The sequence below is a fragment of the Engystomops pustulosus genome, chromosome 6, assembly GCF_040894005.1.
Source record: "Engystomops pustulosus chromosome 6, aEngPut4.maternal, whole genome shotgun sequence".
Taxonomy (NCBI): domain Eukaryota; kingdom Metazoa; phylum Chordata; class Amphibia; order Anura; family Leptodactylidae; genus Engystomops; species Engystomops pustulosus.
In genome coordinates this window covers 12,792,995-12,819,553 of record NC_092416.1, presented here as the reverse complement: position 1 = coordinate 12,819,553, position 26,559 = coordinate 12,792,995, and the positions used below count along the sequence as shown (strand labels likewise).

The window sequence follows — 26,559 nt, the reverse complement described above, 5'->3', positions numbered from 1 at the left end:
ATTACTGGATGGAAACATCTAAGAAATATCCCCTAATAAGAGTTTGTGTAAAGGAAGGACATCTATGAACCTTAAGGGGTAAACTAAATATAACGGGGAAGAGGGGGGGGGGCAGAAAAGTAGACAAGCAGGCTCCACCCAGTGCCTTTGTGCTGTCCAATCAGAGCAGAGAGTATAAGAGCAGCTATTGTAGTACACTCCCATGAGGATCACAGACAGGCAGCCCTAAGGAGGTAAGAAAAGGACATCCAGATATTGGGCTACCTACAACTAGAACTTCTGCTTCGATGTGGTGGCATCTGCTTTCCGTGATCCAGGTCGGCTGACTGCATCTTGATATGTTATTTCCTCTGCACAGGGACCCAGGCCAAGATCATCGGGGGTCTATTAGGTGTCTTCTCCCAAAATGAGTCAACTATCCCTATAATACATTGTATGTAAAGAAGGTCGAAAGGAATAAGGCTTGTAGTAGCACCCACGTGGCTACACTTCCTTGGCCCCCATTCCTTCCTTAGCTGTAGATGTGACATGTCCACATCACTGAAGTCACCGCTCCTTCCGCTGATCCCATGTCTTGTAGATAGAACATTTCCGGAGCCGAGTGAACAGGTAGGAAACCAGTAGAATTTCACTGCGGGAGCATTAGGCATTGTCAATGTTTCAACACTTATTCTATATTCTTTACATGAGGTTAGACAAAGTCTTAGTCAAAAACTTGTTTTCTCGTCTCATTTTTTTTCATTGTTATTTTTAATTTTATCTTAATATTGTGTATGTGATCATTCTGTTTCTTTACATATTTCTTCTTACAGAACTCTCATTGCTGGACATGTCTTCTGCCATCTACACTCCACTCGTCCTCTTTGTCTATATCTTGGCATTTGTAACGGGAGTGCCTTCCAATCTCCTGGCATGTTACACCTTCATAGTCAAGGTCCGTCAAAGACCATCTCCATTTCTACTCTTCCTGCTCAACCTGACCATCTCCGACTTGCTCCTTCTTTTCATCTTACCATTCAAGATAGCTGAAGCAGCCTCCAACATGACCTGGCCCATGCCCCTTTTTCTTTGCCCCATTGTGGTGTGGGTATATTTTTGCAGTATATACATTAGTGCCCTCTTCCTCACAGCTGTCAGTATTGAGAGGTATCTCGGAGTGGCTTACCCAATGAAGTACAAAGTTAGCCGGAAAACTGTCTACACTATTTGGATCTGCGGGTTCATCTGGGTGTTCAGTGGCCTTCATGGTAGTGTCAGTTTAATCGTCATCACCGTCTTTCCAAGTAATGAGAGTCAACAAGATCAATGTTACCAAAGTTTTACGGAGGAACAGAGGAACATTTTATTTCCCTTTCGAATAGAAGGAAGCATTTTGTTGTTCTGGATTCCATTCATGATCACCATCTTCTGTTATTTCAACTTTGTCCGGTTGCTTATGTCCATGCCCAAGATAGGAAGAAGAAGGAGGTACAGAGCAATATGCTTAGCGGTGGCCACACTCTTCAACTTCACCTTATGCTTTGTGCCATACAACATTTCCCATATTGTGGGCTTCATCGAAAACAAGAACTCACGTTGGAGAGTGTACGCTCTACTGTTGACCACACTCAATGCCAGTATTGACCCCATCATTTTCTACTACTCCTCTACCGCCGTGCAGAAGACTTTTCTAAGATTTCTACGAGGTGTGAAAGGAAAATTGGGAATGAGAGATGAAAACGAGGCTGAAATGGAGATCAGTCAGCTAAGCGAGACCCGGACAACATATAACAATGATAGGACTTCTGTCTGAACCTCAAAAAATGTCTCAAATTCTACTGGATGTTATTTGTGAAAATGTAAAAAAGTTGGATCTGTCCAAACTAATAAAGTCAAAAAGTTGGATCCATCCATAATAAATATTGTTAATCTCTTCCCTAATTTCTGTGTTTTGTCTTGTGTTAGACTTTAGATTGAGCTGATAGCATTACCATGGAAGGTCAGCAACAGGGGACAACCAATTCCCCATGAAAGAACTCACAGGAGAGATGGGTCATTGGTTACTTCTTATGCCTAGAGTTGGGTATATTGGCAGTTTTGATAACGTCTTGATCTCGAAGGGTAACACATCTTCTTGAAAAACATAAGTAACTTAGCTGTACCACAGGCAGAGGATCACTTTCTATTGCCATATTTTTGAAAAAAAAAAAGGTTTAGCCAGTCAATGTCTGACCCAAAAAGTAGTCTGGAAGCTTGACTAAAGATTATGGACAAACTAGAGACTCCCTCATAAGATAAAAGGTATTAGCATATAGCATAAGAACCATGTAGCATAGCATGTATCAGCAGAAAGGGGTCTTGTAACATCCGTGTAAGCGTCATCGTCTCTGAGGAGGCGCTGGTTTTATTACGGGTTTACTTGCCTTGCTGTTTGTAATAATTTGAATTGCACTACACCTATCTCCTCCACTCTGGCCCAGCAATAGTTAACATGCTATGACTGACAGAGCTCTTCTCCAATCATCTGGGCCGGGGGCTCTCTGGCTTCACATGAATATCCTGCACACATTGGGGCACATTTTCCTACCCCATCTCTGCGCTATCTCCGAGCTGTGTTGTCCGATGAGCATTCGGAGCTGCCGCGATTCACTAAGATCCTGCGCCCGTTATCCTGCATGTGTTGCTTCCCTGCTCAGGTCCCCGGAGTTCACCTTCTTCTTCCCGGTGCATGTGAGTGCATGTCTTGTGACACAATTTGAATTTTAAATCCCGCGCTCAGTCCGAATCAGTCGGGTTGTCCGACTGCCATGCCCTCTGATTTTTGTCGCATGAAAGTCGGCGCGATTGCTCCAAAACCCTATTGCATGCGCCAAAAACCCCTGTTAAATGCAGCGTAAAATGGAAATAGTCGGGGAAACCCGACGGAAATGCGGTCCTCGGACCCTTAGTAAATGTGCCCCATTCTGTTTGATGCTGATTTTAGTTTATCTTGACCCGCTCTATTCCTTGTGAGAGAACCTCTGTTTACTGTATTCTTGGTATTCTGAGCTTGGCTCCTGTTCAGACTGTTCTTCTGCTTTTGTGAATCAGTACTTTATAGCTATCTCTGTTGTGACCTGGCTCGTCAGCTTTTTTTTTCTCTGTGTTGTTTGTCTTGTTACATGCTTGCACTTGGCCATCGGAAGGGACTGTCGCCCAGTTAATGGCCACCATTTAGGGTGGATCGAGTAAGCAGGCAGGGCAGTTCGGCGTGTTTTAGTGTAGGGCTCACTGTGCTGTTTGTCTTCCCTGAACCTAATCCCTGCATTACAGATATTCTATCTGAAAGGCATTAATAGCCGGCAAGATAAGTCATCAGTGGATCAAAGACTGACTCTCTGGACCAGTCCTGATCGGCGGCTTCTGACGGCCTCCAGTAGAAAAAGGAAAATAAAAAGCGGAGTCCAGAAAACAGCACCACTCTCTATGTAGTGGTTGTTCCAGGAAATGGCACCACAGTCCTTGTTAAAGTGAATGGGAGATAAACTGTAGGGACACAACTTGGCAATTACATAAAGAATGGAGTAGTTGCTCCAGCTCTGTGGTGCAAAAATTAGTGGATCGAAAAGGGACCTGATTGTAAGACCCCAGATAAGCTGATATTGATGACCAATCCGATCGATAGGACATCAATATATATAAGGGAAAAAAAGCCATTCATAGGATGAGACTACACTGGGATTTATCTATGACTCATGATTAGAGCAGAATATTCAGGCTTCACTCTGAGTAATCATCCTAGAGGCACGAACAGGACCGTGAGATGAGATGTAATATAACATAGAGATAACATGTAGCTGGTAGGAAGTTCTCATATACAAACATGAACCCGGGGTAAATGCTGCTCCCATATACACACAGGTTATAGTGATAGAGAAGGACTGCGTGACAGATCCACATCTAGAGGAAGGTTATATAGACACTCAGAGAGGGAATTACCCTGAGGTTTATTTACATTTCTAGAGGAAACCCCTATGATAGGAATAACTCACACAAATATTAATGTAAAGGCAAATGTCTTAAAGGGGATTTTCATAGATCTATAAATAGGAAAATATGTCCTGTGTGCAGATACAGAGGAAGAATATATATTATACTGTATTATATTATACTATTTATAGTGCAGCTCTGAATAAGTACAGGATAAGTAACGCAAGAGGTTCCCCTCTTGACTGAGGTATTCAATGAGTGTCTTTCCTCAGGGCGCTCTGCTGAAGTCAATGAGGAGGTCTGCCCTGATCATCCTGTCAAAGGGTAAGGACCGATCTCGTATTGAGAACTGGCGTCCCATAGAGCTTCTCAATGCAGACAGAAAGGTTTTGGCAAAGGTGCTGTTTAATCGGCTGGTGCAGTTTGCACCCCGGCTCCTTTCGGGGACCCAGCACTGCTCTGTTCCAGGCCGTAGTACATTTAGTGCTGTGCTTTGTGTCCGGGAGGCAGTGGAGCAGGGCAGGGCTGGTAACTGGAAGGGGTACTTGCTGTCCTTGGATCAGGCAAAAGCGTTTGATCGGGTTAACCACGAGTACCTCTGGTCTGTCCTTCTGAGGTATGGCCTGCCGGGTGGGTTTGTCAATTGGCTGAAAGTTTTGTACGCAGGGGCAGAGAGTTTCCCGCTTGTGAACGGTTGGATTGGCCGCTCTTTTGAGGTCGGGTCTGGTGTTTGCCAGAGTTGTCTTCTGATCCCACTACTGTACGTGTTTGCGATCGACCCATTCCTTAGGAGGGTTGATTGTGGGCCGTTGGTGGGAGTCGGGATGGATCGGGCAGCACCGGAAGCCACTCTAAGGGTGGTAGCGTATGCCGATGATGTCACCGTTTTCGTGTCCTAGGGAGGGGAGGCGCAATGGGTGATGTCAGAGGTCGACCGCTACTCAGAGGCTTCTGGGTCCAAGATCAACCGGGATAAGTGTGAGAGTCTCTGGCTGGGAGAGGGGGATCCAGGCTTTGATCTCCCGGACACTCTTCCAGGGCCCCAGGACTCCGCCAAAGTTCTCGGCATCGAATTTGGCCAGGGGGATTACCCCATGCAAAACTGGGACGGCAGGCTTAAGATCGCCGCTCAGAAGGTGGACCAGTGGAAGGGTTGGTCTTTGACCCTCAGAGTAAAGGTTAACCTGATCAAAACCTACCTGCTCCCGCTGCTGATTTATCTGGGCAGTGTGTGCATGTTGCCAGAGCCCCTCTGGACTCGGGTCTACAGTCTGTTCTTCCAGCTGTTATGGGGGAATAGGCTGAACCTAATCAAGAGGGAGGTTACTTACCGCACGAGGAGACAAGGAGGGTTGTGTATGGTCAACCCTGTGGTGTTCCTAGTGAATACCTTTCTTAAGATCAATGTAGCAAACCTCTGGAAAGAGAGGGCTCCTCCGTGGGTATACTCCTGTAGGGGATGGTTTCGGCCTTTCTTCCAGGAATGGGAGACAGGAGGACAAGTGAAGGATCTCCGTACACCGCATGGGCATCTTCCGGCTTACGCTACCCCGGTTCTGAAGGGGATTCGCCGGTGGGGTCTGGGAATGTGGGAGATCAGGACCATGTCGAGGAAACTCCTTGACAAGAGGGTTTCCAGAAGCCTCTGACCCTCAGGGATTGCCCAAGTCGGGATCTTGGGATTTATGAACTGACCTTGGACACTGGTCTGGACTACTTAACGCAAACTTTGGATGTTAGACCAGTGCCTGGGGGGAAGGGGAGGGTGCGGGCGAGGGATCTAGTTTAGTGTAGTGATATGTGTATTATGTGTTTGTTATTATATATTTTAAAAAAAAGTGGTGTGGGGTGGGGGTTTATGTATATTCATGTTTATTTGGGGGTGTGGATTGTCGTTTTGGTTTAGGATGTAATAATCCGTTGGGTGGGGGTTGTGGTAATCGGTGTTTATTCATTTTGGCGTGTTGTAAGTTATTGTTTTTGCTAGGTGTGAATGGGGCTGGACCAGCAGGTAAGTTACTGTATATATTGTATATTATGTTTGGTTTGTGTTATGTTTTTTTACTTTTATATAAAATAAAAGATCTACAGGATATGAATGAGGATCTGCATCTTGTCATATCTTTACCTGTTGTCATAAAACATGCTAGAACTAATATTGAATTAATAAACTAATAAAGGAACACAGAATCCTTGTTCTCTCTGTCCGTCTCATCCTGTTGGTTCCTCCTCCCCAGAGCCTACACCAGAGAGAATTTAATAAGCCTTCATGTGTGTGTTTTATGGGGCACCTCCGGAGCAGTACAGCTGTTCAGCCTCCTGCGCACTGACCGCCTGCCCATACAGGTATCCATCCACTCGCTACATAAACTCCGACCTCCGAGAGACACAGAACATTCTATAAACTATGATCCAACCAGTCTAGTGACTAGAGAGAGACAACAGGAGGAAAGATGGAGAGGGACTTACACAGGAACTTCATGATTTAAGGTATCTATCTATAGATCTTTCCAGAATCTATTAATCTATTGATCTATTTATCTTCCTGTATCTATATTTCCACATGGAGAAACATACAATGTTTGCATTATTCCTGGGAGTGCTGCCACTCGTTCTTCACTTATCCATGGGACCTCCTCCCCTGTTCTTCACTTATCCATGGGACCTCCTCCCCTGTTCTTCACTTATCCATGGGACCTCCTCCCCTGTTCTTCACTTATCCATGGGACCTCTACCTCTGTTCTTCACTTATCCATGGGACCTCTTACCCCGTTCTTCACTTATCCATGGGACCTCCTGCCCTGTTCTTCACTTATCCATGGGACCTCTACCTCTGTTCTTCACTTATCCATGGGACCTCTTGCCCTGTTCTTCACTTATCCATGGGACCTCCTCCCCTGTTCTTCACTTATCCATGGGACCTCTTCCCCTGTTCTTCACTTATCCATGGGACCTCCTCCCCTGTTCTTCACTTGTCCATTTGACCTCTTCCCTTTTTCTTGACTTGTCCATGGGACCTCTTCCTCTGTTCTTCACTTATCCATGGGACCTCTACCTCTGTTCTTCACTTATACATGGGACCTCTTCACCTGTTCTTCACTTATCCATGGGACCTCTTTCCCTGTTCTTGACTTGCCCATGGGACCTCTTCCCCTGCTCTTTACTTATCCATGGGACCTCTTCCCCTGTTCTTCACTTGTTCATTTGACCTCTTCCCCTTTTCTTGACTTGTCCATGGGACCTCTTCCTCTGTTCTTCACTTATCCATGGGACCTCTTCCTCTGTTCTTCACTTATCCATGGGAGCTCTTTCCCTGTTCTACACTCATCCATGGGACCTCTTTCCCTGTACTTCACTTATCCATGGGACCTCTTCCCTTGTTCTTCACTTATCCATGGGACCTCTTCCCCTGTTCTTCACTTATCCATGGGACCTCTTCCCCTGTTCTTCACTTATCCATGGGACCTCTTCCCCTGTTCTTCACTTATCCGTGGGACCTCTTCCCCTGTTCTTCATTTATCCATGGTACCTCTTTCCCTGTTCTTCACTTATCCAGTAGGACCTCTTCCTGAGTCATTGCATTGCACACATTCCCATTTGAGTTGTTTTCACAGTGCTACTTAGGACTTTTCCATCTATCTATGTATCCATCCAATATTTATGTATCATTACTATCTCTTAGAACTTCATCTATCTGCCACACATAAACCGCTGTAGTTTCTTGGTCCTGACCCTTCAGATCATATTCTTGTTTTGACCAGGCTTGATGTCACTTTGACCTCACTTAATGTGGCGTTTAGAGAAAATCTAGCCAATACGGCCAAATTTCAAACTAACGAGTTGTGACATTTGATTATTCTTTCACCAATAATTGTCTATGTCTTCTCCAGTTCTCCATCAAGAACAAGTTCAACATTTTGAAGCCACCATGAGCTATTTTCCCGGATCTAAGTACTTGTTCTTGTCTATCTACCTCATCACCTTCATCACAGGACTACCTCTGAACATTGCAGCCCTGGCCACACTTGTTAGCAAATTCGGTCGTGACCTTCACCCTGTTGACATCTTGTTGGCCAACCTGACCGTTTCTGATTTGCTCCTCTTAACCTTCCTCCCCTTCCGTATGATGGAAGCGGCATCGGATTTCCGTTGGCCATTGCCACATGTCTTTTGCCCTCTGTCGGCTTTTATGTACTTCAGTAGCATCTACATCACCTCATTGTTCCTCATGGCCATCAGTGTCGAGAGATATATGGCCACGGCATATCCTATAAGGTACAAGATGGTGAGAAATCCTATCTACTCTTTGTTGGGGAGTCTATTCATATGGTTCATGGCGACCGTCCACTGCAGCATTGTCTATATTGTGGAACATATCGTACCCAATAACTTGACGGCCAGCAATAATACCATGTGTTATAGCACTTTTACTCCCCCCCAGTTGGACGTCCTACTTACTGTCCGCCTAGAAATGTGCATTGTCCTTTTTTGCATCCCATTTATGATCACCATCTTCTGCTATGGGAACTTCATCAAAATTGTAATGTGGCAGTCTCGCCTGGACAGGAAAAGAAAAAAGCGAGCCATCGGGCTGGTCATGGCCACACTCATCAATTTCATTGTGTGCTTCATGCCTTATAATGTCTCCCACATTGTGGGCTTCGTGGATGATGTAAGTCCAGAATGGAGAGACTATGCTTTACTCCTCAGCACCTTCAATGCATCATTGGATCCCATCATATTTTATTTCTCCTCCGCCTCCTTTAAGAAATCTCTTCTGGAAGGTTTGGTGGATTTTTTGAAAAAGCTTGGAAACTATGGGTATAAATTATGTATTGCACCTTGTGAAACAAAGGACATCAATGTTTCCACTTAAAAATCTCTGTTGTGTTGCCTAAAATTGGAATATTACGATTACTCAGATTCTCTTCTATCTAAGCTGGATACAAAAAACTACTAGTTAAATTGAAAATGTTTATTTCAATCTTTGGGAACCGCAATGGGGTTAACATTCACCCTTCTCTATGCTTATTTTCATTTTTTTAATCATTTTAAATCTATATTAGGTCTGTAGGGTGAAAAATATTTAAAAATCTATATCGGGTAAGATGTATTTTCTGATGTTAATGCTAATTATGATTTTTTATTTTGTTTTCTGGAATCAGTAAAGTCGATTAAACCAATCACAGGCTGGTTGTATCATCTCTAAAATGGAAATAGCAAGGGTTTCATTCTCATATATTTTTGGCGAATAAGGGTTGTTAGAAATTTTCCTGAAGGACCTATCTTCTCGCAACTTTTAAGGTACCGCAATGGAATAGAGTTTCACCCCAAACTTTGTTATTGTGGATTTGGGATTTGAGTTGCATGTGAGATAGATAGAAAAATTGCATCACTAAGATAACACACATTATCGGTGATTTGGGAAGCACAATAATAGCCCTTGTCAGTGTTTTTTCCTGAAGGACCTATCTTTTCGCAACTTTTAAGGTACCGCCATGGAATACAGTTTTACCCCAAACTATGTTATTGTGGATTTGGGATTTGAGTTGCATGTGAGATAGATAGAAAAATTGCATCACTAAGATAACACACAATGGGGGTCATTTACTAAGGGCCCGATTCGCGTTTTCCCGACGTGTTACCCGAATCTTTCCGATTTGCGGCGATTTCCCCTGAATTGCCCCGGGATTTTGACGCACACGATCGGATTGTGGCGCATCGGTGCCGGCATGCACGCGCTGGAAATCGGGGGGGGGGTGCCCGAACCAAAAACCCAACGGATTCGGAAAAAACACCGCATTTTTAAAAAAAAAATGTGTTGCGAAAATTGCACTTACCTTCACTCAGCCTGGCTCAGTGTATTCCAGTGCGTTCTGATGCTCTTCAGCGCAGCAGCGCCACCTGGTGGACGTCGGAGGAACTGCCTTAATAAATCCCGTCCGGACCCGAATCCACCGCACAGAACGCGCAGCTGGATCGCGAATGGGCCGGGTAAGTAAATTTGCCCCAATATCTGTGACTTGGGAAACACGATAATAGCCCTTGCCAGTCCTTTATTGCAACTACGTAAATGACCAGGGGGGGATCTGATTTTATGCACAACTGCTCTTAAAGTTGTATTATATGGTTTACATGTAAGTTCTAGCACATTAAAGTATGTAGTGGGGAGTGTTACTTTACAGCTTTGTATTTGCACCTTTTTTGCTCCATTTGGGGTAGATTGTACTCCCATATAACACCTACATAACATTTATATCCCTGCCCACTGAAGCAGAAATGTATCAGTGTTTGCTTTGCTTTTACAGCCGCTTCCTTCTCTTGATTCCACCTTTGTTCTCCCTAGATCGCAGCCGTTGCCGCTCTGTTTCCCATCACATTTTAGCTCTTGTATAACGGTATCGGTACAAATGTTATTTCCTGGGTCAAGTAAGGTAAGAATTTAGTACTAAACGGTGGAGGATCCCTGTTTGTGTCACAAGTTGTGGTGGAGTCAAAGTTGAAGCCTGTGAGATTCTTATTACTTTACTTGGGTTGGTTAAAAGAAATCTGGTCTGAGGGACCAGGATCCAGTGTCTTTACACTTCTTTACAATGACGGATTGAGTGTCATTATATAGAGATGAGTGGACCCAAACTTTAAATTCAAGTCCAGGGTTCAGGTGTAACCCGCAGGAATACGGGTCAGCTCATCTTTATCATTATATCAGGTCACCAGGTCACATGCTGTACTGAAGACTCTATGGCTGACAAATATTTGTAAACATCTGACAACCCCCCCCCCCCTTCTGGGAGAAGGCTGGGTGTCTTCAGTGTAGCAGAATAGAAGGTCTTCTCTCTCTTTAACGTCCAGTAGAGGGCACTGTGTTCATATAAAACTGAGGGTCTATCTATAAAGAGTCACCTGAGCATTGCAGGCTCAGTTATCTTCTATCTATTCTATATTGACTGGCAGGGGCGTAACTTGAGGGGGTGCAGAGGTTGCGGTCGCACCAGGGCCCAAAAGGTTTAGGGGGCCCTTATGGTGTCACTTTCCCATATTACTATAAACCCTACATTATAGTCGGGGGCCTGGCACAGACTTTGCACTGGGACCCATCAGCTTCTAGTTACGCCACTGTTGACTGGCTAATAAAATTCGGCACCCCACTTACCCAGGATAAAGTACAGCCAATGGTCAAGTCACAAGCTGACACCTGACCGAATGTACATTAACATCTTTGCTCCTTTCCTTTCCTCTAAGTCAAATAACATGTATATTGTATCAGTGATTGTTACCAGCTATAAAACCTTTAAGATAATGAAGTCATTCCAGCACTTGGGCTATGATCACTTTTGTATCATTGATGCTACTGACATCAAGTAGAGATTACAATCACCAAGTTGTCAGGACCCCTGCCTAAAATGGCAATTTTTTGAACATAAACATCGAATCTTCTTTCAAAAAGACTATTAATAATTAAATTTAAGGGACTGTAATGGGGTTCAGTTCTACCCCCAATGAGGCTTATAGAAGAATCTCTATCAAAATCCATCCTGATAAACCAGGGTCATTAGTCGTAGATCCAGGCACTGTGACTGTGGTATCTTCTTATATTTGTTATCCATTGCCTCCTTCAAAAAACAACTTTTTATAATTATGCTAATGAGTCTTAAGGGCTCTATTGGGTGTTCCCAGAGCCCCTCCTTGCTGTATCTTCACAGGCTGTTACAATGAGCAGAACTGTTCTTTCATTATCCCTGCACTTCTTGCTGCAGCTAGATTACACAGGAAGAATAAGAAGGGAGAGAACAAAGGGGGGGGGGGGTACGATGTTTTCTTCTCATTGTAACAGTCTGTGAATCTGCAGCACTAAAATTCTCTAGTAACACTCCCATAATTAGCATAATTATAAAAGTTGATTTTACACAGGAGGAGATCATGGACAACAAATATAAGTAGATTACCACAGTCACGGGATCTATGAGTAATGTCCCTGGTGTATCATGATGGATTCTGATGATAGATTGATTTTGATTCTTCCATATATTTAGGAATCTCAATTTAATATAATTGCTGACTAGGGAGAGAAGATATTTGGATTTCCTAGTGGTATAAATAATACACATAATAGATATAAATGTGGGATCTAAAAAAGTTGATCAAGTAGCCATTTAAAACATCAACCAGCAGAGGGCGACAGAGAGCATACAAAACATGTGCAGCTGCTCATCAAAAGCATGGACACAGTCATGTGCCAATCTCTACGTAACAAGACAGATGGTAGACTGAAAGATATGGGATAGATAGATAGATAGATAGATAGATAGATAGATAGATAGATAGATAGATAGATATGAGATAGATAGATAGATAGATAGGAGATAGATAGGAGATAGATAGATAGATAGATAGATAGATAGATAGATAGATAGGAGATAGATAGGAGATAGATAGATAGGAGATAGATAGATAGATAGATAGATAGATAGATAGATAGATAGGAGATAGATAGGAGATAGATAGATAGGAGATAGATAGATAGATAGATAGATAGATAGGAGATAGATAGGAGATAGATAGATAGGAGATAGATAGATAGATAGATAGGAGATAGATAGGAGATAGATAGGAGATAGATAGGAGATAGATAGATAGATAGATAGATAGATAGATAGATATGAGATAGATAGATAGATAGATAGATAGATAGGTGATAGATAGGAGATAGATAGATATGAGATAGCTCCCAACCGTCCCGATTTTGCCAGGAAAGTCCCGTTTTTCTTACCTCTGCCCCGCGTCACGGGCAGCTATGATATTGTCACGGATTCTCCCCCCAGGTCTCGCTGTGTCCCGGCGCTGTGTCCGCATAGTAAATACTTTGAAAGTCTGAACTCACAGTACAGAATGGCTTCTACAGACATCGGGAGGGAATCCTTTTCAGAGAAGTGTCGGCTGAGAGCAGGGACCACGTCATCAGGTCAGATCAGATCTGTCCATATATGGTCTCTGCATCTCCTAGGCTTCCCCAGAGCAGACATTGGGCAGGGAATCCTTTTCAGAGAAGTGTCGGCTTAGCGGAGAGAGCAGGGACCACGTCATCAGCTCAGATCAGTATCTGTCCATATATGGTCTCCTGGGCTTCCCCAGACACAAGCTCTTTATATAATTAAATTAAATAAAGTTTTGCCCAGGCTGTTTTGCCCTGGGACCCTCTGCACTGCAGACAGGAGCCTTAACCAACTGAGCTATAAGCCCAGTGATACAGAGCTGAGGATTTCTGCTAACTAAGAAGTGTTATCTGCCAATGTTACACTGTGACACAGACTAATGCACTGATATATAGAGAGGGACCTTCTCAGAGATTATTTATGTTAATTATTGAAACTATTATTATTATTATAAATTTTATTATTTTTATTATTATGGAGATGATTATTAATAATAGTAAAAATAATAATAATCATCTCAATAATAATAATAATAATCATCTCCATAATAATAATAATAGTCTCAATAATTACAATAATCTCTGAGAAGATTCCTCCCTATATACCAAGGCATTAATCTGTGTCACAGTGTAACAGTAGTCATAGTTCTTAGTTACCAAAATTCTATACCTAGATAATCACAGTGGTTGTAGCTCAGTTGATTGAGCCACTGTGACATTATTGTACATGGACACTGCAGGTTCTGGGTTCAAATCCCCATGAGGAAAATTATTTTTTCTTTTTTTATTGAGATGATTTTTATTATTATAATATGGCTAAAATTTGGGGCGTGGCCAGTGAGTGATTGGGGGGGGGGACTTAGGGGGATGTCCCTCTTTCCCTTTCACAAATGTTGGGAGGTATGTAGATATGAGATAGATATGAGATAGATAGATAGATATGAGATAGATAGATAGATAGATAGATAGATAGATAGATAGATAGATAGATAGATAGATAGATAGAAGATAGATAGGAGATAGATAGGAGATAGATAGATAGATAGATAGATAGATAGATAGATAGATAGATAGAAGATAGATAGGAGATAGATAGATAGATAGATAGATAGATAGATAGATAGATAGATAGGAGATAGATAGATAGGAGATAGATAGATAGATAGATAGATAGAAGATAGATAGGAGATAGATAGATAGATAGATAGATAGATAGATAGATAGATAGGAGATAGATAGATAGGAGATAGATAGATAGATAGATAGATAGATAGATAGATAGATAGATAGAAGATAGATAGGAGATAGATAGATAGATAGATAGATAGATAGATAGATAGATAGATAGATAGAAGATAGATAGGAGATAGATAGATAGATAGATAGATAGATAGATAGATAGATAGAAGATAGATAGGAGATAGATAGATAGATAGATAGATAGGAGATAGATAGATAGATAGATAGGAGATAGATAGATAGGAGATAGATAGATAGATAGATAGATAGATAGATAGATAGGAGATAGATAGATAGAAGATAGATAGGAGATAGATAGATAGATAGAAGATAGATAGGAGATAGATAGATAGATAGATAGATAGATAGATAGGAGATAGATAGATAGATAGATAGATAGGAGATAGATAGATAGATAGGAGATAGATAGATAGGAGATAGATAGATAGATAGATAGAAGATAGATAGGAGATAGATAGATAGATAGATAGATAGATAGAAGATAGATAGGAGATAGATAGATAGATAGAAGATAGATAGGAGATAGATAGATAGAAGATAGATAGGAGATAGATATATAGATAGATAGATAGATAGATAGATAGATAGATAGATAGATAGATATGAGATAGATAGATAGATAGATAGGAGATAGATAGATAGAAGATAGATAGGAGATAGATAGATAGATAGATAGATAGATAGATAGATAGATAGATAGATAGATAGGAGATAGATAGATAGGAGATAGATAGATAGATAGATAGATAGATAGATAGAAGATAGATAGGAGATAGATAGATAGATAGATAGATAGATAGATAGAAGATAGATAGGAGATAGATAGATAGATAGATAGATAGATAGATAGATAGATAGATAGGAGATAGATAGGAGATAGATAGGAGATAGATAGATAGATAGATAGATAGATAGATATGAGATAGATAGATAGATAGATAGATAGATAGATAGGTGATAGATAGGAGATAGATAGATATGAGATAGCTCCCAACCGTCCCGATTTTGCCAGGAAAGTCCCGTTTTTCTTACCTCTGCTCCGCGTCACGGGCAGCTATGATATTGTCACGGATTTTCCCCCCAGGTCCCGCTGTGTCCCGCTGCTGTGTCCGCATAGTAAATACTTTGAAAGTCTGAACTCACAGTACAGAATGGCTTCTACAGACATCGGGAGGGAATCCTTTTCAGAGAAGTGTCGGCTGAGAGCAGGGACCACGTCATCAGGTCAGATCAGTATCTGTCCATATATGGTCACTGCATCTCCTAGGGTTCCCCAGAGCAGACATCAGGCAGGGAATCCTTTTCAGAGAAGTGTCGGCTTAGCGGAGAGAGCAGGGACCACGTCATCAGGTCAGATCAGATCTGTCCATATATGGTCACTGCATCTCCTAGGGTTCCCCAGAGCAGACATCGGGCAGGGAATCCTTTTCAGAGAAGTGTCGGGCTTAGCGGAGAGCAGGGACCACGTCATCAGGTCAGATCAGCATCTGTCCATATATGGTCACTGCATCTCCTAGGCTTCCCCAGAGCAGACATCGGGAGGGAATCCTTTTCAGAGAAGTGTCGGCTTAGCGGAGAGAGCAGGGACCACGTCATCAGGTCAGATCAGCATCTCTCCATATATGGTCACTGCATCTCCTAGGGTTCCCCAGAGCAGACATCAGGCAGGGAATCCTTTTCAGAGAAGTGTCGGCTTAGCGGAGAGAGCAGGGACCACGTCATCAGCTTCAGATCAGTATCTGTCCATATATGGTCTCCAGGGCTTCCCCAGACACAAGCTCTTTATATAATTAAATTAAATAAAGTTTTGCCCTGGGACCCTCTGCACTGCAGACAGGAGCCTTAACCAACTGAGCTATAAGCCCAGTGATACAGAGCTGAGGATTTCTGCTAACTAAGAAGTGTTATCTGCCAATGTTACACTGTGACACAGACTAATGCACTGATATATAGAGAGGGACCTTCTCAGAGATTATTTATGTTAATTATTGAAACTATTATTATTATTATAAATTTTATTATTTTTATTATTATGGAGATGATTATTAATAATAGTAAAAATAATAATAATCATCTCAATAATAATAATCATAATCATCTCCATAATAATAATAATAGTCTCAATAATTACAATAATCTGAGAAGATCCCTCCCTATATACCAAGGCAGTATATAGTCATAGTTCTTAGTTACCAAAATTCTATACCTAGATAATCACAGTGGTTGTAGCTCAGTTGATTGAGCCACTGTGACATTATTGTACATGGACACTGCAGGTTCTGGGTTCAAATCCCCATGAGGAAAATTATTTTTTCTTTTTTTATTGAGATGATTTTTATTATTATAATATGGCTAAAATTTGGGGCGTGGCCAGGGAGTGATTGGGGGGGGGGGCTTAGGGGGATGTCCCTCTTTCCCTTTCACAAATTTTGGGAGGTATGTAGATATGAGATAGATATGAGATAGATAGATAGATAGATAGATAGATAGATAGGAGATAGATAGATAGATGATTGATAGATAGATAGATAGATAGATAGATAGATAGATAGGAGATAGATAGATAGATAGATATGAGATAGATAGATAGATAGATAGATAGATAGATAGATGATAGATAGATAGATAGATAGATAGATAGATAGATAGATAGATAGTGCCTAGTCACACAGCAGATGCTAATGAAAGGTACACTATAACATCTTTTTTTCTGTAAAACCAATTTTTTATACAGAACACTTTGGCAGTGTATGTACTATGCTCTGTGCGGACTGGGGAAGTGCTAAAAATGGGTCTCCTGGTGACAGGTTCCCTTTAATTGATGTAAGTAGAAATTTTGAAAACAACCAACAGAGGGCGACAGAGGCTGCAATTACCCTTCATTATTCTATGACAGTGGTGGCGAACCTATGGCACGGGTGCCAGAGGTGGCACTCAGAGCCCTTTCTGTGGGCACTCAGGCCATTGCTCCAGCACAGAGTTCACCAAATCGGATCAAATCCACCAAATCTTCCTGCGCTGGAAAAGTGAGAAGGTGTTGACAAAACTGCATTATCTTTGGAGCACATCCACTGGACCCACCATTCTTCCTGTACAGAGACCCTGGTGAGAAGCTACAATGAGAGTCTGAATTTGCCCTTCTTCTTTCAACTGTATTGGTGACCTCAGGGGGTCGATACGATTAAAAGATGTGGAAGAACAGGTAGCAATAAGTTACTGCTTAAAATGCCATGTTGGCACATCAGAGTAAATAAGTGGATTTTTGATTTAGTTTGGGCACTCGGTCTCTAAAAGGTTCACCATCACTGGTCTATGAGAATCAGAGTGTAAGGCGTTATGGCTGCTGGGGTGACAGGTATCCAACTGGACCTTAAAGGGGTCAGAGGTGATGACCTTTACTGAGGATACGTCAGAGGTATAGGATGGGTGGAGGAACCCACATCAATCTGGAACATGGTGATAGCTTGGGGAGCAGAATACAGACAGGGGATGGATCTATATAGGTGCAGGGATCTATAGAGGTGCAGTACCCATACATGGCCAGTGAGGGGATCTATAAAGGTGCAGTACCCATACATGGCCAGTGAGTGGATCTATAGAGGTGCAGTACCCATACATGGCCAGTGAGTGGAGCTATAGAGGTGCAGGGATCTATAGAGGGGCAGTACCCACACATGGCTAGTGAGTGGATCTATAGAGGGGCAGTACCCATACATGGCCAGTGAGTGGAGCTATAGAGGTGCAGGGATCTATAGAGGGGCAGTGCCCATACATGGCCAGTGAGTGGATCTATAGAGGGGCAGTACCCATACATGGCCAGTGAGTGGATCTATTGAGGGGCAGTACCCACACATGGCCAGTGAGTGGATCTATAGAGGGGCAGTACCCATACATGGCCAGTGAGTGGATCTATTGAGGGGCAGTACCCATACATGGCCAGTGAGTGGATCTATAGAGGGGCAGTACCCATACATGGCCAGTGAGTGGAGCTATAGAGGTGCAGGGATCTATAGAGGTGCAGTACCCATACATGGCCAGTGAGTGGAGCTATAGAGGTGCAGGGATCTATAGAGGGGCAGTACCCATACATGGCCAGTGAGTGGAGCTATAGAGGTGCAGGGATCTATAGAGGTGCAGTACCCATACATGGCCAGTGAGTGGAGCTATAGAGGTGCAGGGATCTATAGAGGGGCAGTACCCATACATGGCCAGTGAGTGGATCTATAGAGGGGCAGTACCCATACATGGCCAGTGAGTGGATCTATAGAGGGGCAGTACCCATACATGGCCAGTGAGTGGAGCTATAGAGGTGCAGGGATCTATAGAGGGGCAGTACCCATACATGGCCAGTGAGTGGATCTATAGAGGGGCAGTACCCATACATGGCCAGTGAGTGGATCTATAGAGGGGCAGTACCCATACATGGCCAGTGAGTGGAGCTATAGAGGTGCAGGGATCTATAGAGGGGCAGTACCCATACATGGCCAGTGAGTGGATCTATAGAGGGGCAGTACCCATACATGGCCAGTGAGTGGATCTATAGAGGGGCAGTACCCATACATGGCCAGTGAGTGGATCTATAGAGGGGCAGTACCCATACATGGCCAGTGAGTGGAGCTATAGAGGTGCAGGGATCTATAGAGGGGCAGTACCCATACATGGCCAGGTGGTATTTTGTAGGTGACGCCATCGCCCCATCTGTGCCCATCATAGGCTTTATAACCGACACCGGCAATGGTCACATGTCATGTCCTACCTGAGTGTCAGTCTCCACTGTCTCCTGGATTCCATTCATCAACCAGGAGAATAACAGCGCTGAGGAGTCTACCTAGAAATGACTCATGTGCCAGGAAAGCAGGCTGTATATATGGCACAACGCCTATGACAGTTTTCCATTAAAGTTCCCCATTATCTAGCTTTCTGTAGTGTTCCCTAGAATTGTATGGTGCTTATATATACAGGATAGGAGTAGTAGTACTGTGCTGTGCCCATATATACAGGATAGGAGTAGTAGTACTGTGCTGTGCCCATATATACAGGATAGGAGTAGTAGTACTGTGCTGTGTCCATATATACAGGATAGGAGGAGTAGTACTGTGCTGTGTCCATATATACAGGATAGGAGTAGTAGTACTGTGCTGTGTCCATATATACAGGATAGGAGTAGTAGTACTGTGCTGTGCCATATATACAGGATAGGAGTAGTAGTACTGTGCTGTGTCCATATATACAGGATAGGAGGAGTAGTACTGTGCTGTGTCCATATATACAGGATAGGAGTAGTAGTACTGTGCTGTGCCATATATACAGGATAGGAGTAGTAGTACTGTGCTGTGCCATATATACAGGATAGGAGTAGTAGTACTGTGCTGTGTCCATATATACAGGATAGGAGGAGTAGTACTGTGCTGTGTCCATATATACAGGATAGGAGTAGTAGTACTGTGCTGTGCCATATATACAGGATAGGAGTAGTAGTACTGTGCTGTGTCCATATATACAGGATAGGAGTAGTAGTACTGTGCTGTGCCCATATATACAGGATAGGAGTAGTAGTACTGTGCTGTGTCCATATATACAGGATAGGAGGAGTAGTACTGTGCTGTGTCCATATATACAGGATAGGAGTAGTAGTACTGTGCTGTGCCATATATACAGGATAGGAGTAGTAGTACTGTGCTGTGCCCACATATACATGATAGGAGTAGTAGTACTGTGCTGTGCCCATATATACAGGATAGGAGTAGTAGTACTGTGCTGTGCCTATATATAGAGGATAGGAGTAGTAGTACTGTGCTGTGCCCATATATACAGGATAGGAGTAGTAGTACTGTGCTGTACCCATATATACAGGATAGGAGTAGTAGTGCTGTGCTGTGTCCATATATACAGGATAGGAGTAGTAGTACTGTGCTGTTCCCATATATACAGGATAGGAGTAGTAGTGCTGTGCTGTGTCCATATATACAGGATAGGAGTAGTAGTACTGTGCTGTGCCTATATATACATGATAGGAGTAGTAGTACTGTGTTGTGCCCATGTATGCACATATACAGGATAGGAGTAGTAGTACTGTGCTGTACCCATATATACAGGATAGGAGTTGTAGTACTGTGCTGTGCCCATATATACAGGATAGGAGTAGTAGTACTGTGCTGTGCTGATATATACAGGATAGGAGTAGTAGTGCTGTGCTGTGTCCATATATACAGGATAGGAGTAGTAGTACTGTGCTGTGCCTATATATACATGATAGGAGTAGTAGTACTGTGCTGTTCCCATATATACAGGATAGGAGTAGTAGTGCTGTGCTGTGTCCATATATACAGGATAGGAGTAGTAGTACTGTGCTGTTCCCATATATACAGGATAGGAGTAGTAGTGCTGTGCTGTGTCCATATATACAGGATAGGAGTAGTAGTACTGTGCTGTGCCTATATATACAGGATAGGAGTAGTAGTGCTGTGCTGTGTCCATATATACAGGATAGGAGTAGTAGTACTGTGCTGTGCCTATATATACATGATAGGAGTAGTAGTACTGTGCTGTGCCCATGTATACACATATACAGGATAGGAGTAGTAATGATATGCAGTACTGGAGTAGACACAGACTATTATACACGTTACCGAATTCTAAGTAATGAAAATCTGAAATGATTCCAAAGGTCTTTCTGCTGTTTACTGATCCTGAGGAAACCAGGGATCCCGGACAGGAGCCTGATGTGTGTATTGTGTCCCTTATTACACGTCATGTATTGTGTGCACCTGATATATAGTGTATGTTTGCATTATTCTGTGTTCTGTAGTTTATATCTATGTATTATTTATATATGATTATTGTTCTCTGGTGACTTCTGTCCCATTGGCAACAGGTGAAACTGAGCAGCACATTGGAGCGTGGACCTCCTGGAGACAGTATTGGCTCTTCAGCTTGTGTTTTGCAGGGGGCTTGTGTTTTGCAGGGGGCTTGTGTTTTGCAGGGGGCTTGTGTTTTGCAGGAGGCTTGTGTTTAGCAGGAGGCTTGTGTTTTGCAGGGGGCGTGTGTTTTGCAGGGGGTTTGTGTTTTGCAGGAGGCTTGTGTTTTGCAGGAGGCTTGTGTTTAGCAGGAGCCTTGTGTTTTGCAGGGGGTTTGTGTTTAGCAGGAGGCTTGTGTTTTGCAGGAGGCTTGTGTTTTGCAGGGGGTTTGTGTTTTGCAGGGGGCTTGTGTTTTGCAGAAGGCTTGTGTTTTGCAGGAGGCTTGTGTTTAGCAGGAGGCTTGTGTTTTGCAGGGGGGTTGTGTTTAGCAGGAGGCTTGTGTTTTGCAGGGGGTTTGTGTTTTGCAGGAGGCTTGTGTTTTGCAGGGGTTTGTGTTTTGCAGGGGGTTTGTATTTAGCAGGGGGCTTGGGTTTTACAGGAGGCTTGTGTTTTGCAGGGGGCTTGTGTTTTGCAGGGGGTTTGTGTTTTTCAGGAGGCTTGTGTTTTGCAGGAGGCTTGTGTTTTGCAGGGGGCTTGTGTTTAGCAGGAGGCTTGTATTTTGCAGGAGGCTTGTGTTTAGCAGGAGGCTTGTGTTTAGCAGGAGGCTTGTGTTTTGCAGGAGGCTTGTGTTTAGCAGGGGGCTTGTGTTTAGCAATCTCTTCTGACTTCATGGACACATGAACATTCATTGGATAGAAAAGTACAAATATTATGAAGGATTATTTTAGACTCATTAGCAAACTTTTAAAAGTTGATTTCAGAAGGAAAACCCTGCCAAGAAAATGCGTTAAAAAAATTATGGAACATCCAGACTCTAATTTGCTTATGTAGCAGAGAAGTAGAACATTTTGGTAAATCTTTAGATTTCAAATGTATATAATGGGGGTTCCGGAGGAAGATTATTTAATGATGATGATGACAAACTAATTTAACTGGTAACACAAGACCTTAGAATCCATTCGAAAAATTTTAAAATCTCGGAATCCATTGGCTGTTAGACACATAACAAGGTCTGTAAGTCTTTATGTTACCTTCCTGAATCAGGGAATACATTGCGCTCATTAGCTGATCCATTCTAATTACTCCACATCTATTCAGGTCAGACTCTGAAGACAACATGATGGGTGTTAAACCAGGACTCGTCCACCTCTATTAGTAAATTCCCTACAGGACAAATCTATTTTTCATTCATTATTACATTTTAATGGTTTTAGGTTTTAATATTGGACAAAAAAAACCAAACCCCCATATATGACTCCCTAGAGAATAAAATGTAGGGTACCAGCAAAGGCACCCACTGACAGCAATAGGTGCTCAAAGGAAAACTACCACCTTGGATCTACCTATTAAGGTAGATCCGGTGGCAGGTTCCTCTAATGTAGAGTAGTAGAGCCCTTATTAAGGCTAATTTATTTGTTGCCCAGAACTTTTATAAATGTTAATTCCCCCAATATGCAAAGTTCCTAAAGAGGCTACTGGGACGAGGAGTAGCCGGAGCAGAGGCTAAACAGCGTGGCTACTCCATGCCCCAGTAGCCTCTTCAATAGCCTACCAATACATCTTCAGTGCGTAGCTACAAGGAGCTGCGCACACTCGCCTGCGAAGCTGGGTTCTGCGCATGCACAGAACGCACACCACCGGCTGTGCAGTCCCAGCTCTGTAGCCAAAGCAACTGCGCATGCGCAGAACCCAGCTTCGCAGGCGAGTGCGTGCAGCTACCAGGAGCTGCGGCTGAAGATGCATTGGTAGGCAGAATGCAAGAAGCTACTGGGGCATGGAATAGCCGCACCGTGTAGCCTCAGCTCCGGATACTCCACGCCCGAGTAACCTCTTTAGGAAATTTGCATATTAGGGAAATAAAATGTATAAAAGTTCTGGGCAACGAAAAAATTAGCCCTAAAAAGGGTTCTACTACTCTATATTAGAGGAACCTGCCACCAGATATACCTTAATAGGTAGATGCATGGTGGTAGGTTTCCTTTAACCCTATCACTGCCAGCAATGTGCTATAGAGTATGGGATAGGCACAAAACATCTAATCCACCCCAATACCTGACGATTGTTGACATTGAGTCATCTTTAACTACTAGCATGAAAAACTCTTTTATACCTGATCCTGTAGAACCTATAAACTTTCCGGTCCCACAGTGGACCACTATGGTAAAATGTCCTTTGCGGTGCCCCCCCCCCCTTGTGCAATGTTATTAGGGCCAGAGGGGAGATTAAAGAAGAGAGAGAGGCCTCTGGATAGTGAACAATTCCTCTTGGGGCCCTCCCAGTCTATGTGTAGTGATAGATGGTTAAGGGGAGGCCCATGACCTTAGGAGCAGCCAGGGATCACACATGGACACAAGATCTTGGACAAAAATACACAGTCTCTTTAATAGCACAGAGTCCAATGTATGGATTGGGCAATGGATTGGTTGGCTGTGGATCTAGAATTTAGCACGTACCGCAGCCCTAGTGCAATGATTAGGGGCTGGCTATTGGAGCCCAGATTGGCTCTGCTGCATGGGCAGCAAGGTGGCAGCCTCCATGGAATTAGTGTATGGAGACACACACTTCTCATAGGAGAGTGAAATCTCTCTGATGGAATTAGCAGGAAAGACCCATGAGCCTGGTAATGAGCTTCTTCTTTTTCATGCCGCGTATGCTCAACTAATCCCCAGCCTGGATTCTGTAGGGAGCTAGGGGCCACATTTATCACTTTTGTGCGCCTAAGTGTAGTAGTTGCGCCTAAGTTCTGGTGCAGTGTTTTGCCAGACTTATCACTAACTGTAATTTTCTGCCTCTTATTAATCACTTTACTTTAACACAGTTTAGGCGCAGTTTAGGTGCAATGTTAGATTCAGGCACTTACATGTGATCCTGCTACAAGCTCCTCTCTGCTTCTCCCACAGCCCAGAATGAGAATGACCCCCACAGCATCACCCAGGTGTGTGACACCCAGCACCCAGTGACCTCCTCAGCAGGGGCTTCTCCTGGAGGGGATCCCCCAGTGCTGGTCTCCTGCTGCACCCCTGTAATTCTGCACAGTATCCCCCTCAGACACACTGGTGATACTGTGCAGAATTACATGGGGGACACTTGTCTGTAGCATCTGCAACATTCTGCAAAGTTATCTTCTCTCTTGCTATGAGCTCAGGATTCTGCAGAATGTTTTGTAAATAGAAGGTGATGAACTGTAAATAGAGTCTGCAGCTCCTGTCTGTAGTGTCTGTATTATCTGGACTAGTGTCTGTGGTGTATGTAGTGTCTCTATTATCTGTACTAGTGTCTGCAGTGTATGTAGTGTCTGTATTATCTGTACTAGTGTCTGCAGTGTATGTAGTGTCTCTATTATCTGTACTAGTGTCTGCAGTGTATGTAATATCTGTATTATCTGTACTAGTGTCTGCAGAGTATCTAATGTCTGTATTATCTGTACTAGTGTCTGCAGTGTATGTAGTGTCTGTATTATCTGTACAAGTGTCTGCACTGTATGTAATGTCTGTATGATCTGTACTAGTGTCTGCAGTGTATGTAATGTCTGTATTATCTGTACTAGTGTCTGCAGTGTATGTAATGTCTGTATTATCTGTACTAGTGTCTGCAGAGCATCTAATGTCTGTATTATCTGTACTAGTGTCTGCAGTGTATGTAATGTCTGTATTATCTGAACTAGTGTCTGCAGTGTATGTAATGTCTGTATTATCTGTACTAGTGTCTGCAGAGTATCTAATGTCTGTATTATCTGTACTAGTGTCTGCAGTGTATGTAGTGTCTGTATTATCTGTACTAGTGTCTGCAGTGTATGTAGTGTCTGTATTATCTGTACTAGTGTCTGCAGTGTATGTATTGTCTGTATTATCTGTACTAGTGTCTGCAGTGTATGTAATGTCTGTATTATCTGTACTAGTGTCTGCAGTGTATGTAATGTCTGTATTATCTGTACTAGTGTCTGCAGTGTATGTAATGTCTGTATTATCTGTACTAGTGTCTGCAGTGTATGTAATGTCTGTATTATCTGTACTAGTGTCTGCAGTGTATGTAGTGTCTGTATTATCTGTACTAGTGTCTGCAGTGTATGTAGTGTATGTATTATCTGTACTAGTGTCTGTAGTGTGTCTATTATCTGTACTAGTGCCTGCAGTGTATGTAATGTGTGTATTATCTGTACTAGTGTCTGTAGTGTGTCTATTATCTGTACTAGTGTCTGCAGTGTATGTAATGTCTGTATTATCTGTACTAGGGTCTGCAGTGTATGTAATGTCTGTATTATCTGTACTAGTGTCTGCAGTGTATGTAATGTCTGTATTATCTGTACTAGTGTCTGCAGTGTATTTAGTGTCTGTATTATCTGTACTAGTGTCTGCAGTGTATGTAGTGTCTGTATTATCTGTACTAGTGTCTGCAGTGTATGTAGTGTCTGTATGATCTGTATTAGTGTCTGCAGTGTATGTAATGTCTGTATTATCTGTACTAGTGTCTGTAGTGTATGTAATGTCTGTATTATCTGTACTAGTGTCTGTAGTGTATGTAGTGTCTGTATTATCTGTACTAGTGTCTGCAGTGTATGTAATGTCTGTATTATCTGTACTAGTGTCTACAGTGTATGTAATGTCTGTATTATCTGTACTAGTGTCTGCAGTGTATTTAGTGTCTGTATTATCTGTACTAGTGTCTGCAGTGTATGTAGTGTCTGTATTATCTGTACTAGTGTCTGCAGTGTATGTAGTGTCTGTATGATCTGTATTAGTGTCTGCAGTGTATGTAATGTCTGTATTATCTGTACTAGTGTCTGTAGTGTATGTAATGTCTGTATTATCTGTACTAGTGTCTGTAGTGTATGTAGTGTCTGTATTATCTGTACTAGTGTCTGCAGTGTATGTAATGTCTGTATTATCTGTACTAGTGTCTGCAGTGTATTTAGTGTCTGTATTATCTGTACTAGTGTCTGCAGTGTATGTAGTGTCTGTATTATCTGTACTAGTGTCTGCAGTGTATGTAGTGTCTGTATGATCTGTACTAGTGTCTGCAGTGTATGTAGTGTATCTATTATCTGTTCTAGTGTCTGCAGTGTGTGTAATGTATCTATTATATGTTCTAGTGTCTGGCTGAGCTTTGCTGCTAGAAATGAGCTCTTCTGCAAAGGGGCTCAGTGCTTTCTTCTCAGTTAACACCACCTTCGGGCTGGAGTGTTTTTGTGCTCGTTTTTGCGCCTAAATGAAAACGTTGCAAGTGATGAATATCATTAGGCGCAGCAAAACATCTGGATTGGTAAGATAGATGAGGGAAAGCTGCTTATTTTTGCTGTGTGGCTAGTTTGGCGTTTAGTCGCAAAAATGGCGCAAAAACGGTGCGCCTGAATGAAAAGGCGCAAAACAACATATACATGTGGCCCTAAATGTTTAGTAATGATCCATCCAGTGGGCTGTTACACCCATATCTTGGCCCCTCTCATTACTACCTCCTAAATGTGGC

The 26,559-nt window shown here is 42.7% G+C and overlaps 2 protein-coding genes across 2 annotated transcripts; both read left to right on the top strand.

The window, feature by feature from the left end:
* The first annotated feature begins 829 nt into the window (after window positions 1-829).
* Window positions 830-1,792, top strand: LOC140065849 (free fatty acid receptor 2-like). Its single transcript, XM_072113405.1, has one exon. The coding sequence runs from the start codon at window positions 830-832 to the stop codon at window positions 1,790-1,792; it is 963 nt and encodes a 320-aa protein (XP_071969506.1).
* A 4,545-nt stretch (window positions 1,793-6,337) lies between these two features.
* On the top strand, window positions 6,338-8,824 carry LOC140065848 (free fatty acid receptor 3-like). The gene is made up of 2 exons (XM_072113404.1): window positions 6,338-6,438; window positions 7,839-8,824. The coding sequence occupies exon 2, from the start codon at window positions 7,877-7,879 to the stop codon at window positions 8,822-8,824; it is 948 nt and encodes a 315-aa protein (XP_071969505.1). The 5' UTR covers window positions 6,338-6,438; window positions 7,839-7,876.
* Window positions 8,825-26,559: the final 17,735 nt, after the last annotated feature.

Coding starts and splice junctions, on each gene's coding strand:
- LOC140065849 (XM_072113405.1), top strand. CDS start 830: ATGTCTTCTGCCATCTACACTCCACTCGTCCTCTTTGTCTATATCTTG.
- LOC140065848 (XM_072113404.1), top strand. CDS start 7,877: ATGAGCTATTTTCCCGGATCTAAGTACTTGTTCTTGTCTATCTACCTC.